General features: G+C 48.2%; 1 protein-coding gene and 1 non-coding gene across 2 annotated transcripts in view; both read right to left on the bottom strand.

The window, feature by feature from the left end:
• Positions 1-18,546, bottom strand: part of LOC138521840 (spliceosome RNA helicase DDX39B) — an 84,717-nt gene that overhangs the window by 57,837 nt on the left and 8,334 nt on the right. Inside the window, exons 2-6 of the mRNA XM_069634976.1 lie at positions 14,726-14,998; positions 4,691-4,818; positions 3,606-3,698; positions 3,052-3,235; positions 2,521-2,639 (exon numbers count right to left, since the gene is read on the bottom strand). Of these exons, the coding sequence (XP_069491077.1) occupies positions 2,521-2,639; positions 3,052-3,235; positions 3,606-3,698; positions 4,691-4,818; positions 14,726-14,936 (735 nt within the window). The 5' untranslated portion in view covers positions 14,937-14,998. The remainder of the gene's footprint in view (positions 1-2,520; positions 2,640-3,051; positions 3,236-3,605; positions 3,699-4,690; positions 4,819-14,725; positions 14,999-18,546) is intronic.
• On the bottom strand, positions 15,164-15,240 carry LOC138522167 (small nucleolar RNA SNORD83). Its single transcript, XR_011283268.1, has one exon. It is a non-coding gene; the product is annotated as a small nucleolar RNA SNORD83 (small nucleolar RNA).

Here is an 18,546-nt window from a genome sequence, read left to right as displayed (position 1 = left end):
GCTGGCATCATCTCTCACTTGTGTACAGGGTCTGAGAAACTCCCCCCACCAGCAATGGAAGACAAGAGGATTGGAGAGAGATCCAACAGGGCTAGGACCTTTCTGAAATGCATCCAGCACAATACTAATCCCATCGGAGGACCTTGACCCCCGGTCAGGTTGCATGCCAAAGTCAATGCAATCACTTAATGTGTTAATGTTAAAGGACATTTGTACCGCGCACTATCACCACCGGGGTGGTCCCCTGGCGCTCTGAAAGACTGAGGGAGAGTTAGTGAGAGGAGGGTGGAAAAAGTGCAAGAGAGCAGTGATGTGCTGTTGGCGGCCTCAGCCCGGTGGGTCCGTTGGCTGGGCTTGGGGTGTTTACGGCCGAAAGCCTTTATGTACTGTTGTGCGAGTCTGTGTGTTTTATGTTTTGTTGTTGCAGTGTAGTGAAGTGTGTGCAGTTTGTTGTGCTGTAGGTTTGTGGTTGTGTTTGGTTTGGAGTTTGAGAGGTGTATGCAGAGGAGGAAATGGTTAGTGGAATTGGTTAGTTGGCATCTCTATCCTAAATTGAAGAGTCGGGATTGCGTAGTCTCTCATAGATGGGGTGTGTGCGCAGCTTGTGCCTCAGGTTAGGTCTGAGCCCGTTCTGAATTCGTGGCCTATTTCACATCTCGCTGCCACCTCTACCAGCCTCCCCAACAACCCAACATGTTCCTCACTCCCACTCACATACCCAATGCACCTGCCAGTGTCTACACCTCAGTCTTGACAATTCCGCAGTCCAGTGGTATCTAGTTGCAGCTAGGGAAGGTTGAATCAATGTTCGAGATATTGCAGAGGTAGGGTCCTGTCCAGTCTCAAGAGCTTGTTGGTGTGTGGTTTTTATGCGGGTCAGAAGGTGAACAAGAAAGCCCTCTTATGGGACGTATTGTTGGACCATAAAAGAAAGATGTAAACCCCCTATACCCAATGGGTATTTTGTTAACATCCAAGCTGGTTAATAGAACCAATTGGGTAAAAAAAAAAAGCCGTTTCAGAAACTATGAATACAGTATGGAAAGGGATATCAATTGAAAGGCTTGCAGGGGAGGTTCATCCTTGGAACAAAAATCCTCTAGCAGCATAAAGACAGTCTGCAGTATACTAAATTGTGAAATTGGTAAAACAGACATACGCTGCGTCCCACTCAATATCAAACAGCTCCACCATGGAAGGTTTTTAAAACAAGTACTCGGACATAACGTCTATGCACTGATAAAGGACAATCACTCTCCGCAAATCTACACGCTTCAAGATATTCATTCAGTCGGCACTGGTGGGTCACCATTATGATGGCTTCTTTGAACATCTTATCCCACCCTTTCAATAATACTACCTTACTGTGAACACAAGACCATCCAACACATTGCAAGCCAGCCATAAGGATGTTAACAGGGGAACCCCATTGCTTATAGCACTGCTAATGAGACATGTATCCAAGAAACAACGCACGACCCAGAAGGAAAGCTGCTATATTTCTGCACAACTCCTCAAATTGCCATGCAGAAAGGAAATGGAGGGCAGTTGTCCATTTAGTGGGTTACCATAGATAGAGAGGGACAAGGAGGGAGACAACATTTAAAACAGTATGTCAATGTTGAAGTGTACACATGGAGAAGAGCACAAGAAAAAGACAATGAAGTCACATACATTACAAAACAAAGGAAAAAGGATAAGATGATCTTGGAGGGAGGGAACCCAGCCAAGTCGCCGTTGTGGCCTTCTCCTCGGCAAACACGAGGGTGCTGCTGGACATCAGGTGCGCAGAGGCCAGGGATCCCACGGTCATCCCACTCGCAGGATGGGTTCACAGAGCAGCGGACCTCCGGTACGTGAGCTCTTCTCCATCACCACTCCTCCAGCATACGTAACTCGCCATGTTTACGAGGAATAAAGGGGAAGGGGATGATGGCAGGTGGCTGTGCCAGGTTGTGTGGCTGGGCCTGTATACTGCGCCTAAATGCACCTTTCAGGATCTAACCCATGCAGGTCTTTCCTATTGCCTTCTTCTGGGGAGAATAGAGCAGCGCGTTTTTGCAGCTTGGAAGTGTGGACTGTTGAGTGCATGCAGCTTCTGGAAGCCCTAGTTCTACTTCCTACAATCTGGCACTGAGAATAGTAGCTTTACCCGAGCAAGTCTTCCGGAATTTCACTACCCTTGCCTGACTGACTTCTCCCTGACACCAGCATTTCTCCAGGTGCAGCCTGTGTGCAGGTTACCTTGACTCCCTAACAGCCACTCCTCGAACCACTGATTGCCCGATATCGCCTTTACTAACCCCGACGCAGCTTGCGCATGGCTCTGACGATTCTCCCGGACGATGGTGGAACTGTTCTGCACCTCTCCTGACATTCTTGATTTAAACTACTGCTAACCACTGTGCTACTCTCTTTCTGCCACCTGCAGCTTGGGGGATGGGCTGCAAGGCTGAGTGTCCAGGTGGGCTGGCAGGGGGGAAGAGGTGGAGTGAAAGAAGGTTTAGAAGCGGTAATTACATCTTGCATGAACTTGCGGCACACGGGCCGGATCTCCTTGCTCAGTGTGGCGCTGAACATCATGACCTGTTTCTCATGTGGGGTCATGCGGAAGATTTCCTGGACGTCTCTGCGCATATCTATAAGAGGCGAAAGGGAGGGCAATTAGCTCAAGAGCTTGGGCGTTCCTGTTTTTTCCATGTAATTACATAACTGGAAAAATAAGTTACCTTTAAGAAACTGCAGGGAAGACTCACATAAACTAGCAGTAAAGGCAGCAGACTTACTAATCAATCCTACCCATGTGTCCTTGACATTTCACCAAACGAGCTCCACCCATGCCGCCAAAATCAGGCTATTCAAGAGTAGCAAGTTTATATTAGATGCCTAGTTATGTCACAAGTTATGTTTCAAGTAGAAGATCTCTTGTACTTCAGGATAACCCTTAAACATACAACTCTTCACCTTTCTTGTTCGAAACAATTATTGAAGCCCCACCCCAAAAAGCACGATCATGCACACCAATTCTCTCAATGGAATAGCAATACTCACCAAGTAGTTCCAGCATCTTGTCACACTCATCCAGGATAAAGTGTTTAATGTGTTTAAGATTTAGGGTCTTGTTCCGAGAGAGGGCAAGTATGCGGCCGGGGGTCCCCACCACAATGTGGGGGCAATTCTTCTTCAGAGTGTCCTCATCCTTCTTTACGGCTAAGCCACCAAAGAAAACCGCAACCTAGCATAGAGAGGAAAGACCGGATGTAAGGTGACCAACAGCCATGTTACCGTTTATTTGCATATACACTGATTGATCAGATGCACAAAAACAAGGGGTGGACTGCACGTTGGGGGTGGGGAGATGCGTTATGGAGGAAGGTATGGGAGACACGGATGTTCCAGCAAGAGATTACACTGCAGGGTTAAAATGAGCCTGCTGACAATTTGCGGAGGGCTCGGTGCCGGAAAAGCACAGAGCCCTGCAATTCCCTGTACCTGGGCATCAAGTAAGCACTGGTGGGCACGGCAGAGAAAGGTGGGAATCCACTACTAAGAAAACTTAGAGCACAGCTAAACCCCAAGAATTTCACAGCCCCCATTTCACTTACCTTCACAGTGGGCATGTACTTCGAAAATCGCTCATACTCCTTGCTGATTTGGAACGCCAACTCTCGGGTGTGGCACATCACAAGGACTGACACCTGCAAGAGCACAGACTGGTCAGAATCCACCATAAAGGCAGACAAACACTGGCACAACCATAACGGAACCGGGAATAGAACCCAGAAAAAAGCACAGTGTGCCAAACATACTAAACTGGTGAAAACAAATGGTTAGATCATCATTAAGCACTGCTCAAATAGCTAGGGCAATATTTTCAGCCTTCCAATTCTAAATGCTTGATTAACAAGAGCAAGCAATGCTCCTTCTCCGTGCTCGACATGAAATATTAATACTGGTTGTAGGGGGAATAATTCCAAGTTACTATAGGCAAGCGTAACAGGCCACCCACGCAAAACTCCACATGCACACAGCATGCTAATTCTTAATCGCCAGAGCTAGTGCAAATTTTAGGACCTGCTGGTTCCATTCTAGCCCCATGGCTCTGTTGCCTTTCTTGGTCCGGCTGGCTCCAATTCTAGGAATAACATGCTGTACCAAAACAATACCTATTCCAGTGGTGAGCCTGCTGCCCAATCGCTTTGATCCAGCTTCGCCAACTCTAATTTCCTGATGCACAAGCTCCCATGGTGTACCGGTATTCTGCCCCCAGTGGAAGCTGCAACCATGCAGAAAGCAGTGCCATGGTCTTATTATCCCACAGTCTCACTCTGATCTGAACACGCTGTATTTATATTGGGGCTATCGTAGTCTAGCAGCTCTGCTACAATCATTCAATGTGCCTCCCTCGCTTCTGTGCGGAACATGCTGCACTAATGCTGAATGCATTCCTAAGGCTGCTGCTTTACTCCCTGTAATCCAGACAATGCAATTCTGCCATTGTCTGCCCCATGCCTTCCACCTAGTGCTGAAAGCATAGTATTTACCCCAGCCCAGGGAGACACTGCACTCCTTGGTTCTGTGCCTTCACCATGCTGAGCCAGTCTTGTGCCCAAGATCAATAGCTCTACTGCCCGAATAGCCCCCCCACTCACCCCTCAACCATTCATTCTTTGGTGATATTAATAGTTACCTGCCCAGTCACGGGTTCCAGCTGCTGTAAAGTTGCCAACACAAAGACTGCAGTCTTCCCCATGCCAGACTTGGCCTGGCACAGGACGTCCATCCCTAGGATGGCTTGAGGGATACATTCATGCTGGACTGCAAAACAAGAAAGGACATAGTGTTTATCAGGTCAATAACTTCGGACTCTTTAGAAAGCATCCTCCTGCGTAACCAGTACTACAAACCCATCAGCATTGGCATGCCTACCACCAGTATCTCACCCCATCCACCGAACAGATAAATGACTATCACACCAGCAACGCCTCATCGACAGTACCAATAAATCACTTACAGCTTCAACGCACCAAAAAAAAAAACAAAAAAAAAAAAAAACACAAGTGTCCCATTACCTCAAAGAGGTCAGGATCCAAAACAAGTCACATTTGTGCAGACATTTACCTGCCATTTCACTTCTCCAAGGCAGTATTTCATCTCAGGTGACTGGGCAGACGCGCCCTGGGTTGAGTTAAGAGTTTGCCCCCCCCCTCCCCCACTGCGGCAATCAATGCCGGGCTGCATCAGACAGTCAGCCGAGCCAAATAAAGATTTTGGGGCCTCTACCCACACACTGCTGCTTCCTGCTAGAGGAACACCCTGCGTGCTGGAGACATCAAAAAGCAGACGCAAGAAAATAAAGAACTGCAGCTGCAGAGACTGAGAGCCCAGGCCAGGCTGTTCCCCAAATAAGGCATTTAATTATTTTTTATTTTTTTAAAAGAACTTTCGTATGTTCTTAGAAACGGCTATGTTAATATTTGGATCCTTCATTTTGTATTAGTTATGCAGATTCTTAGATATGTGGATGTAAATAGTCTTGCGCTTCACCATTTTGGGGGATGGTAATAAGGGAATACAGTAGTCATTCGCTGGAGGGAGGGAGGTTGGGTGGCGGTGGGAAGGGGGGGGGGGAACAGGACAGATGAACTAATTGGTCCTAGTACATTTGGGTCATGCATACATACAGACCAAGGTACGGGGGGGGGGGGGGGGCACAAAGGCCAAGCAGGGCCCAGGTGCGGAGAGGTTGCCACTCTCATGGAGCGTAGGATCAAAGTGCAAAAGACTGGCGGGGAGCCTGGGACCTCTAAGCTCTGGGGGTGAACCAGGCAGCCAGTCAGCAATAACTGAACAGTTAGGGAGGAAAAGGAGGGTCGAGAGAAAAGGAGGTTAGCAGGGGAGAGGGAGAGAGCAGGAGGAAGACAAAAGTAAGGTCTTGAGGAGTTTCCAGAACTTAGGTGCAGCGGCTCAACACAGAGGGACAGGAAGGCTATTCCAGAGGGAAGCACCTGCAGAGGATAAAGATCTACCCCCAAATCTGTTTGTGAAAGCGGCTCACCCAAAGAGTTAGAACTCCAGAGGGAGAGTATTTAGAAAGAGCGTTGTAAGCCTTGTGGATAATACAGAGGGTCTTGAACTTAATCCTTGCAGCCACGGGGATCAGTGGAGGGATTTCAGCGCCAGAGAGATGTGGTCCCAAGGCTTGAGGCCAAGAATAAGTCTTGCGGTTCTGTTCTGGATGAGTTGTAGAGGACAGAAAGTAGAAGTAAGAAGATTGAGAGGCAGTTGAATTAGTCCAGCCTAGAGAGAACTAGGGCTCTCGATGTGATGAGCCTCTGGGGGAAAAGTGAGAACAGGTAGAATACCTCGGAGGAGGTGCAGTTGGTAGTAGCACTTTTTGCAGATGTCCGACATATGCGAAGAGAAGGATAGCAGATTTGATGCAGAACAATTGTACCATGGTGAACCCTCGATTATGGCGACAGCCAGCCCTTCGTGGAAGTGAGTGAACTGCAACTTGGCAAGTTGATGGATATTGCTTTTACGGGCTTGTGTTTCCATGCTGTTGATTTTTGCATTTATATCTGTTTTCGAGTGGGCATCAAACCCATTCTGCGCAGCATCCTTCCCAATAAATTTCCCACTATTGTGCCGCATTACATTGAGACGGTTATTACTTGTGCATATGTAAATAAGGGCACAAACCAGTCACCCTCAGCTTGTTGGTACTAACCTTCTCTCCGGCAGAAAATCAAGCCCTTCATCCCAGGAAATAACTTCAGATCTGCTGTCCAAGACTTTGGTCCTCTTCCATCTGCTCCACTTAGCTACCCTCAACTCTCGATCTGCCAAACTCCTTAAAGACCGAGACACCCTGGCTCTCACCGAGATGTGATTCAGTGCCAGCTTTGTCACTAGTTTGGACACTCCTCCCCGAGGGCTACAATATCCTCTTCTAGGCCCAGGTCAAACCGGTCTGGGGGCAGGATTGCTCTGATCTTCCCAGAGAGGGTTTCTGCTATTATAACCACTCAGGCCTACTCCTCTTTTGAATGCCTTGTCTGCAGGCTTGGTGTCTCTCCTGGTCTCTCTGACTCTGGCCACAATCTACAGGCCCCCTCGTCAGGTCTCCCACTTCACTTTTCTATGAATGGGCTGGCCTCACTTCTCTCCTTGCCTCTTCCAAGCTTCTCTTCAGAGACTTCAATATTCACCTAGACCTCCCAATGCGGCCTGTGGGCTATTCCACAACCTTTCTTCCCTACGTTCCGATGCACTCAGCCAGACACCTTGGATGCTCTCATCTCTTCAGACATTCTCATCTCAAACCCCCTCGTTAATCCTCTCTCCTGGAGATAATGCTCTCCTTTCCTCTCACATGGACCTCCTGGGCCCCCTGGCTGAGCCACCGCTGTGATGCTGGAAATGCATCGGAGGGGCATGGCCTCCGTATCCTTGTCCTTTACTGCTTTCTATTGTGTGTTCTGTCATGTTTTCCGTGCAGGAGTTCATGTGGGATGCCTGGCGGTGCAGCTCTCTTGGTTTGGTGAACAGACCCATGGGATACCCTTATGGCACCCATGGGTAGGGGTACAACCCTGTGCCCCTAGTGTATGTTTTTGGGCAGCTAAGTGTGGCCCACAGAGCAGGGTACGGGCCGGTGGCAGCTTCGTGCTGAAATGACTGGTGCCCTGAGCGTCCTCCATTTTGTGATGCCCAGGCCCAGTCACTGGAATCAGTAGATTCCCGATGGAGACAAAATGGCCCCCAAAGACTGTTGCCTTCCATCACCTGTTAACTTGATCTTCCCCGAAGTCCCGGGAAGCCCTGCCTCTGTCCCTTCCGCCTGACTGGCTGTTCAGTGAAGTTCCATATATGGTAATGTGGGGGAAATGCCAACCAGACTGGCTGGAGCCTTCTCAACGACTGTATGGTTTGGGTACGCCTGTGGGTGGGACCTGGGTGACTGGAGTGTGTGACGAATACGCATTCTATGTTGTGGATGTCTAGTATCTGGTGTTTGACACAATGGTTGAGACAGCTCTGCCCGAAACAGGCATGAAGTGTTGAATGGCTTGGTACTTGTCCCAATACGCATAACTTGTTGCGAGTGTTGGAGGGAAGTGAATGGCCTGAATGCACTGTGTACCTGATATGCTGCCTCCCTGCATGAATGCCCTTAGTCGTGATTGGATGCTTGAGTGTGACCCAGCGGAATGAGAGATCAACAGTACTCTGGGGACCCCTCACTGCTAGGAATCGTGTTCAGAAGCTGAAGTCCACTACGACGAGTAACAAGCTTGATCTTGAAGCCCTGCTGGACGAGAAGAATTGCGGTTGCTCTCCTTTGCAATCTGAAAGCTGCTGTGCCTCAAGGACTGACCCAGAGAGGACCTGGTAAGGCGCCCTCTTCCCGACCTACGAGGGACCATCGTGCACAGCTGATCTTTGCCTAAACTCCCTGGTAGACAGGCTGCCGACCCGATAAGGGGATTGCTGCGGAACTCCAAGGAGAAGCGCCCGGACTGTTGTCCGCCACTGTTGACGACCGCCGCCGCCGACTGGAGCCGCCGTGCTCCCGTTTCCCAAGAACTTCATTGATCCCAGGACGCTCTCGTCCACATCGTCGCCACTGTATCCTGCTGAAGAAGGCCTGACCGTCGACACGCAGAGGAGCATCCCCCGGTGGGTTTCCCGCCACCCAAAGACCACAGACGCCAATGACTTGACACCCTTGCTGGGCCACAGTTCTTCAACTCTTTGCGGTCCAGAACTATCGACACCGAGGTGCCCCGCACGCCTCTTCCTTGCAGGACGTTTACGCTTCATAGTCAACGAGCACCGCTAGGAACAACGCGGCCAATTCACCGTCATAGCTCGACCTGTTCTCCGTCGGACGTTTGACGACCTGTGACTCCTGCCTGAAAGGGAGGACACTCAAGAAGGGCAGTCGATTCCCCGACGCGCAACGCTACAACGCCAGGTACTTTGGGGCTGCAGAACTATTGGAAAGTCTAGTGTGAATAATATATGGAATGGGCTTGTATCTTTCTTCTACAGGTTGCCGTGTTGGGGGAGGGGGGAGAGATCTCCACACAACTGTGTCTAGGTAACGGGGCCAGTATTCTGCCAACTGCTCAACCATCTTGCTTTCCTTCCTCCCTCCCTCTACTGCTGGTTTCCTCTTTATTTTGATTTGTGTGTCATTCTGACCGTATGCACTTTAATGAGATCTGATAACGTTAGTGGTACCACTTAGAACTGTATATATTTACCATTGTTGATTTCTGAGTACAAAAGTGAGTTATCGTGATGGTGTACGTGACCTTGAATATTAATTATATAAAGACTGTTTTAACCGATACAGTGTGGACATTCCTTTGTGGGTGCTTGGGGACTACACTGTACTTAAGAACCAGCTAGCATCACCTCCTGAGAAGCTAGGCCTGGATTGCTCGACCACAACTACCAATATTAGAGAATCTTGGCAGGGGTCTCTGTGTCTCTCCTCTACCAAATAGAGAGCGAAGTACAGACCCCCTCCCTCCGGTCTTTACACCCAGCCTCCAGGATTTGACCTATGAAGCAAGTGTCAGTTGCTGCTTTTGCCGCTGCCTTCACTACCCCTCCAACTCCTGCCGCAGACTCACTCCGACAGCCCTTACTAACCAACTCACCATCTCAAACACTCTGGACATCCTCGACCTGAGCAGGAGGTTACACATGAAACCTGCCTCCAAATGCAATTTCTGGTACGACTGACATGGCCGTTCTGCTCGACTGCTCTGCACTTGCGTTTCAGAAGTGGCAGGCCTCGAGCACATCCTTTGACAACAAACTGGCCCACCGCCTACTCCAAAGCAATACAGACTATCCGCTCAAAGAAGAGGGTCTGTATCCAAGCCAGCATCTGTGGCCACCAACACGGCAGAACTTTTCAAAATCTGCCAGGAACTCGCCAACCCACCTGCAATCTCCACTTCTCTGCCTTCCCTGGCACTCTGCACTTTTCTGGCCTCGCTCCATTTCTAAAACGCAGGAAATCTTGTCCTCACATCTACTCCGCACCAGTCTTCCTCCCCTTCTCTCAGGCCTCCCCTTCTACTCTTCTCCCATAACACCTGATGAGGTTACTAGACAAGTCCGCTCTATGAAGGTCTCATCCAAACAGGTGCTCCCCTGCTCTTCCAGAACCATCAAGGACAACACTGTATTGTCTCCCTTGCTGCAGACTTGGCAGATTCTGCAATCACTCTTTGTCACTGGATCCTCCCACCTCACTCCTCAAGAACTCCAGTGTGCAACTACTGCACAAAAAGCCTTCTGCCAACCACTCCTGTCCAGCCAACTACCGCCCCATTCCCAAGACCCTCTTGCTGGGCAAACTCTTGGAGAAGCTGGCCATCTCCCAGCTTATCCAACAGGCTGAATCCATTGGTCATCTCCACAACCACCAGCCTGGCTTCAGAGCTGCTAGTGAAGACCTACTCTAATCTCGAGTCAAGCTCTCCTTCAGTTCTCATCTTTCTTGTGCTGTCAATAATGGCACCCTGATAAATCAGCTTTGCGATACCCTTGGCATCATGGACATGGCTCTGGACTTGGTTCAACTGGGCCATTCTCCCTCTACCATTTTATTTAGATTTGTAGAGCGCACTGCAGCCCGCGAGCATCGAGGCGCTATAAAGTGAGCATAGGGAGGCTTGATTCAGGGTTACATAAGCTGCTGCCCAAAAGTTTGCTTACTGGCGAGTACAAGATACAGGTAATGACAGTTGCTACAGAAAGGCTACATTACTGACTGTGCAAAGAAGAGCAAATACATGGTGGAAATCGTTTTTAGACAAAAAGCCTAGTTTTGATGGCCTTGTGAAAGGCTTCATGAGAGTCAATTGTCAGCTCACTCTACACCTGCAGAGTCCCTCAGGGCTCATCCTCTTGCCTTGGATAACATCTACCTGGCTCTTCTAGCCCAAGTGATCTCCACCGCAGCTGTCCTTCAAGCTTCCCTCCTCCGCCTCCTCTTCCTCTCATTCTTGACTGCCTGCCTGCTATTCAGGGACGGTGCTCTGCTAACGATCGCTGCCTTAATTCCAGTAAGACTGGATATCCTTCTCATTGTGACCCAAGCTCCCCCTTTTCCCTCCCACACTCAGGCCACCCTTCAAAGGCCCCCTCCTGTGAGGCAAAAAACTCCCATCATGGACCCTGCCAAGAAGACCCACTTTCAGCTGCACCGCCTCAGAGGCTGGACTACTGCAACAGCCTCTTCCTTAATCTGCCCAACACCTCCCTTCAACTAATCCAGAATAGGACTGCAAGACTTATCCTCAAACCCAAGGACTGCATCTCAGCCCTATAATCTCTCCACTGGCTCCCGGTTGCTGCAAGGATCAAGTTCAAGACCCTCTGCATCACCCACAAAGGCTTTCTGGGGCCTGGGACCACTCAACACCCATCTCTCCCCAAATACCTCCCTGTTAGAGCCATATCGCCGTCTAGCTCCAAATCTCTGCAAATCAGATGCTTCACCAGGCGGGGTGGGTGGATCTCTTGTCTGCAGGTGCCTTCCTCTGGAAGGGTCTCCCTGCCCCGTTCAGACTTGAGCCCGATCGCCAGTTTCAGAAGCTTCTCAAGACCTTCCTTTTATCGTCTTCCTTTCCTCTCCCCTGCTAATGTCACGGTCTGGTTCCTACAAAGTTCTTCAGTACACCCCCCCCCCCCCCCATTACCAGTCTACCAATGCACTCCAGACACCCCCCCCCTGCAACCTGCACTTGCCCCTGGTGCCCCTCCCGCTGCACTTGTCTGGCTGGGCCTGCACCCTTGTACCCCTTGCAGCCCCTGGCACTTTTTCTTCACAGGCTCTTCCATCCAGACCGGCCCTCCCCTCCATTTCTCTTCTGGCACTTGCACATTCCGAACGTCACAAGGCCAAGTAGGATTGTTTGTTTGTCCTCCCATGTTCCCCCAGCCTTCTGTCTTGTGGCTTGAAGTGTATAGGCGAATTATAAATACCCAATAAATAAAAATAAAATAGTACCAAGGTCCTTCTGGAAGGTCGTGTGGCAACTTCCCTGGCAACCTGTTGATGGGGCCTGCATGTTGCAGCAATTACCGCACTACCAATAGGACACATCGACCCGGCCCTCATGGAACTGCACTGGCTCCTGCTGCACACATGTATTCTCTTCAAACCCTGCTGCATCATCTCCATTAGGAGAAAGCACATTTGCAGACCGACGTCAACTCAACTTGTGCAGGAAGGAAATAATCAGAACATATGACTTCACAGTCTACTCCCACAAACTTTCCATCTTGCTTCTTTCAGAAACAGCTCAAGACCCTCCTGCTCAATGAATGGCTCAACACCTAGGTCCACACACCTTCCACTCCCCTTTATCATGAGACTGGGTGATCTGCCACCCACCTCCCTTTCCTGGTCCCATGCCGCCCAAGTGCCTGCCCCATACCCCCCCAGTGTCAGCTTCCAGCTCCATTGTATTGGTGCTTCCTTCAAAAAACTATTCTGGGTTTGCTTGGCAAAAGCTGCCTTATGCTCCTACAGCCGAAGTCTTAGCTGGCACTAGCACGAGTTTGATTTGAGATGGAACAGAGCCTGCCAACCTACATACGAAGGAAGTCGAAAGGGGTGTCTGGGTTCTTAAAATCTCAGGCAAGTGTTTCTGAACCACAAGTTCTTGCCTCATATCTAACCCACAGCCTATGCAGGGATCGAAATAAGGATTGGACTAGCAGAAACAGAAAGCCACTCTGAGTTATTCGCCGTCTCTCAGTAAGGAGGAGATATCTGTTGGGATCCAGGAGCTGTTACATAAACATTAACTCCCATAAAATGGGAACTAACTTTTCTAATATATGTTCAATGTTAAAAGGTATTTGTACCGCGCACCGTCACCAACTGAGTTGGTCCCCAGGCGCTGTGGCGGATCTGCAAACGATAAAGGTGGGATGAGTTAGTAAGGTGAAGAGGGAGTAGGATATTGAGAGGAGTGGTGTTCTGTTGGCAGCTTCAACTCGGTATACACTGGGTGCTGAGCTTTGGTGCGGGTATTGGACCGGTGTCAGTCCGCGTGTGCTGTTGGTGCGGCTTATGTGTTGTTGCACATATATGATAAATTATAGTATTCTAGATGTGTCTTAATGTTGATGTATAAACTTTCCCAACAGATGTAATGTCACATAGGCATGTTTGCATAGCACCAGTTGGCACGGGGAGAAGGAAGTAGCCGCTGGTTGCTGTCGGTGTCAAGTCAGACTCTGCTAGGCCTTAACCATGAGGTAAATAGCTCCAAGTAATTCCAAACCCTGTTAGGATAATGAATGGTGTCTCCGGACTGCCCTCTTCGCACATCTGCCAATTCCCAGATCCTTGTGGCATGTAGGGCGAAATGCATCTATTCGGCAGACAAAGAAAACTGGACCAGTCTCCAAAAGGAGACCAGGTTGCATGGACTTTTCTGGAAGTTTCTTTGACTTAGATGTTCATGCCCTTTAGCATGCCATGTTGTATTTAGCATGCCATGTTGTAATCAGTCATATGTGGTTTCGGTGTGTCTACCCATCGAGACCTGGCTGCTCAAACGCTACATTCCCAAAAAAAAAATATCACCTACGCACAAATCAAATCCCCAAACCGCAACCCCCCCCCCCCCCCCCCAAGACACTGCACACCTTTACAACCAAAATAGATGGCACACCCAAAGCCAACACATACTAGCACCACGGGCACACGAGGACATATGCCTCCATCAAGGGGGCAAAAATTCAAGCTGCAAGCCAACCACAAAAACAGTCACTTGCCACCTCAACTGTATACATGCACACAGCACACAATTTCTTACTCGCCAAAAATCACTAGTCAATGGCTAGCGGCGAGTGCAGGGGTTGCACCCTAGGTTTTTGACAAAGAACGCCTATAAACTAACCCCCACAGCCAGAGCTCATGATACTTCATCATGTGCCAAAACAGCAAAGATATCGTGCATCATCTCCTCTCACCATTAACCTCACACCCCACCTGTGTTTTAGATCCCTCAACACGTCTGGAGAGCATGCAAATGCCAGCAGAGAACAGAGTTAATATAAGATACCATAACTACTTCTGTACGAGGTTAAAGAACAGGGTCTGATGTATTAGGAGCATCACGGGTTTATACACAAACTGCTGCATCCAAATCCTTCACGGCCAACAGCATAATGCCATTTGCAAAGATTCCAAAAGGGACAAAAGCCTACCCCCTATACATGCAAAGTCATATCTATTGGCTTTGCCAAAGCATATTTGCCTGCAAAAAAAAAAACAAAAGCCTGGTACTCTTGAAATACTGAAAAGAACCTGTTTTTTCAAATCGTAGGTTTGGCTAATCGATGACTCCTGAAAGCTGCAACATGCAACGGCATGAAATAATCGTGCAACGGCATAAAAGCGGACATGTTCTGCCTCTAAAGAAAGGGTTTAGGCAGTGGTTTGCCAGCACTGGAAAGTGTGCAGGACAGCAGAAGCAAACCAGTGGCTTCATCAGTCAATAATAAAATGCGAGAGAAAAACTGATTTGAGTACAAGGATGGCAATTCACATCACGCAGCCAACACACATCGTAATTCCAAACGCCAGTCTGATAGTGCACCATGCATCATGGAGCAGAAGTGGGACGACTCTAACCGACAGGAGGTCAGCAAGTGCACACTGGTGGCATCATACCTTCAGAGGGGTGCTCAAAGCCACAGTCCACTATGGCACGGAGCAGCTCGGGCTTTAGCAGGAAGTCACGGAATCCAGAACTGTGGATGGAGACATAAGAACCCTTCACTTCCTTCTTGGCAGGGATCTCTGCAGTGTCCGCTCCTGCCTGGTTCTCCACCTCGTCATCTTCATAGTCCAGGAGCTCATTGTCCACATCATTCTCGGCCATAGTACCCAGGATTAAAAAAACGAGCCGGTGGAGGTTATACAGCAGATCTGGCAATGTATCTTCTGCGAAGGATGAACAAACAAAAATTACTCACACGCAGGTGACCTTTTAAGCTCCGCGAAAAGACAGACAGGGGGGAGAACACTCACTGGCCCAACACATTACTTCCACATGAACGACTCGACTGGGGCTGCAATAACTGCATATGCTGTTTCTGCACACCCCTCATTCATCAGTCAAGGGCGATAGATCGATGGTCATCTTTACACAAAGTGCTATTGTTTCATGTTTTGCATCACATGGCTGCTTGCTGGGGCACAAGTTAATCAAAGAGGTGGAATGGCGCTAGGGTAAGCCACGCAACTGCACCTAAAGCAGTAATACACCAACTAAACAAAAACAACTATCCTTTCAAAGCAGTGACCAGTTGGTAGAAACAGGATAGGTTAGAGGTTGGATCAGTAGCATCTTTACAGCTGCCATTGCATCTCATAATACAGGTCTACACGCACCAAGTTTGATGTTACTGCAGGATGTAGCAAAAAAATATGCCCCTGCTACTTCACCCACACAGCTCCATGGGTCATTTTGGACAAATAGTGCCAATGGAAGAAACGACCACTATTACTGTCGGATCCAAAAAGTTAAAATGTATATTTGAATGCGAGTAACTAGGTGGGGGCAAGGCCTCCTGTCATCCTCCGTTGCGCGCCTGAGAAGGGCCCTACACGCAGCCGCACTCCTCATCAAGGGTCTACACAGATCGGACCAAATCACCCCAGCCCTCATCGACCTGCACTGGCTCCCACTGCATGCACGAAACACCTTAAAAATTCTTGCTGCATCATCTATAAGGCAGTCGCCCTCAAGCCACCCAGATATGAAGAAAATCTGCACCTCCGGTGGACAGCGCACCACCAGAAGCAGTACACACGCAGACTTGAAATACGCTGCAGCAAAAAGGAAAGGACCAGAAAGCAAGCCTTCTCTGCCCACACCCCAAGACTACGGAACCTCCTCGCCGTTGGCATCAGACTCACCCCCACGCTCCTACAATCAGAAAAGAACCCAAACCCACCTCTTCAAGCAGTCTTTCCTCAACACCCAGGCCATCACGTTGTTCCTTGTGCCACCTGACTAGATGACACCCCCCACGGTCCGCAGTACAGCTGTACCTCTGCACTGTATCCCTACCCCTGCTGTATTATCTGTTCTGTTACCACTGATAAGCGCTCGTATGCATTTGTATTGGTTTATACCTCTGTAAAGCACTGTTGCTTCTCAAAGCTAGGCCCGCGCTCAAATACATAAACGGGTGCAAAGAAATATACAAGAAAGTTTTGTTTTATAGGTATAATAACGCACACTACGGGTTATCTTAAGAATCTTTTAAAAATTATACTGCTGTATACGGTACACAATTCCCACGTGTAAATACCATTCTACACGGCTGGAGGGTGTAGCGGCCTCCTGGTCATCGGGAGGTCCAGAACAGGGTTTTTAACCACATGGTTAAACCCTCGGCCCAGGCCTGCTCAGAAGCATTAGGCCGCCCGCTGAACCGTCATTACCGAGGTACGTGCGTGCCCGCACCCCCGTTCTCAACTCCCTTCCCACTGGCCTTGCGCTTTCTTCGTCCCTCGTGGGTACTCACAGTGCCCCATCGCAGTTGCCGCCGTGAGAAGGGACTACAGGTGGCAATCTTATTTTGTAGCTTTTTATTCAAGTCGAGAAAAACAAACGCCGTTTCTCAACCGATTAGTATCAAGGGGCATTACTTAGCACGATATTTCCCCCACAAGTCAGGGTTTATTGCCAAAGTATTCGCGCAAAGCTTTGAACAACATTCCAAAGGTAGTCCATATTATGAGACCCAATGAACTTCAAGGTTCCCAAGCGGATGTTAGAATTGACGACTGGATAGAAAAGATGTGCTCAGAAATGGAGTGAGCAAGATTAAGAACTGTGCTTTGGCTAACAAATGTGAGAGGACAGGTTTCTAAATCAGGCAGTGGTTAAGCGCTATTTGGGAATAAAACATTTTAGGGAGTAAAAATCAAGTCTAATTCCCACTGAGTTAAGTGAATAAAGGGAAATGTTTAATAATTATTTTTCAACTAGTTATTCATGCACATTAAAAGGATACACGCTTAGCCCTCCCTAACTATTGTAAAAGTAGATTTTCCTGTGGAACTACATGTACTACTGGTCTAAACAGATCTATGGAGCTGTGTGGGTGTAAGTAGGGGCACGTGGTTCTAGGTGTCACTTTCCTTAATTTTAGTTGGGAGTATGTTTATTCTTATTTTTGGGGGTATTGGTCTTTTTTTTTTTTTCAAGAAGTCAAAGTGCCAACACACCCCATATCTGTCGGCTAGATTCAGGTATGGCTATGTATTACATGCCATTAATAGCATGGAATAAGGCCACGGCATCAGGAAGTATAAAGTTAAAAACCAATATCCATCCATCCATGAAAGAGAAAATCCTGCCAAAGTTGTTCCTCCCTTTCATAGCTTCCATCCAGGGTCAGCTGCTTCTGAAACTTCTCAGCAGAGGGCATCTACCCGATGCACCATCGATGGCCCCCGCCCACTCTCGAGCATGACGTCACCAACTATATATAGCATGCACTGCGCAGTTTTTTTATTGCTTGGCTGATTAAATCAACCTTTCAATTTACAATATAACCATACATAAATCGACTAACAAAAACATTCGCAACTACATTCTATCATAAAAATTAGATGTTAATATGCCTTAATAAAAAAAAATTTACAGCGAAAATAAAAGTGTTCTATATTATTTTCACTAAAAAAAAAAAAAAAAAACCAATACACTTCTCATTTGAATTTGTGGCATGCATGGGTAAATCAAGGCAGAGCAGTCTTACTTCATATGAAATGGAAAACTATTACACACTCGCAATTGATATTTTGCCACACAATCTTATTTGGAGCTTTCAAAGATGGTATCCACGGGCCTTACACTTGTTTGTACTCTCTAATCGCTTAGAAGTAGACATTATGTCCATCAGTAGTTTAATTCATTTGATCATAAGTTACAATGCGGTCAGTTCAAAGCTCTTTATATATTGAATCGTCGCAATTCGAATTGCAACTGCTTGTACAGAATATATTCATCATCACTTGTTCTAGTTTAAGAATGGCCCAACGTTTTAGGAGAAGAGGGCGTAATACATGGAAATTCACTTGAGGGGCAGGATGGGAGGGTCGACGAGGAATACATGGGGGGTGGGGACATCCAGTCACAAAAACATTATAAAGAACATTACCAGGGTTAAGTAATGGGATTGGGTCCTTCCACGTATTCCTCTTCTTTGATAGCCTCCCAAAGCAGTATCTTATTGGAGGTGGGAAGAGATTTTATTTTTCATTAACGCTGTTTAATACAGCCTTCAAACCTCACCTCTTGACCAGATGCAGAGTCCAGGCAATAATTTGCGCGAGTATGAATATAGAGGACCAGGTTGCAGCATAACAAGCCCTGCATTGGAACCCCTCTAGTGGAGTGTGCCGGTAGTCCAACCGGGACGTCTTTACCCGCTAGGCTGTAACATTCTGATATTCAAAGGATAATCCAGAGGGAC

The sequence above is a fragment of the Ambystoma mexicanum genome, chromosome 13 (genome assembly GCF_040938575.1).
Source record: "Ambystoma mexicanum isolate Mex_15411 chromosome 13, UKY_AmexF1_1, whole genome shotgun sequence".
Lineage (NCBI taxonomy): Eukaryota > Metazoa > Chordata > Amphibia > Caudata > Ambystomatidae > Ambystoma > Ambystoma mexicanum.
Note: the sequence above shows the minus strand (reverse complement) of the source record. Positions and strands in the feature narration are given on the sequence as shown.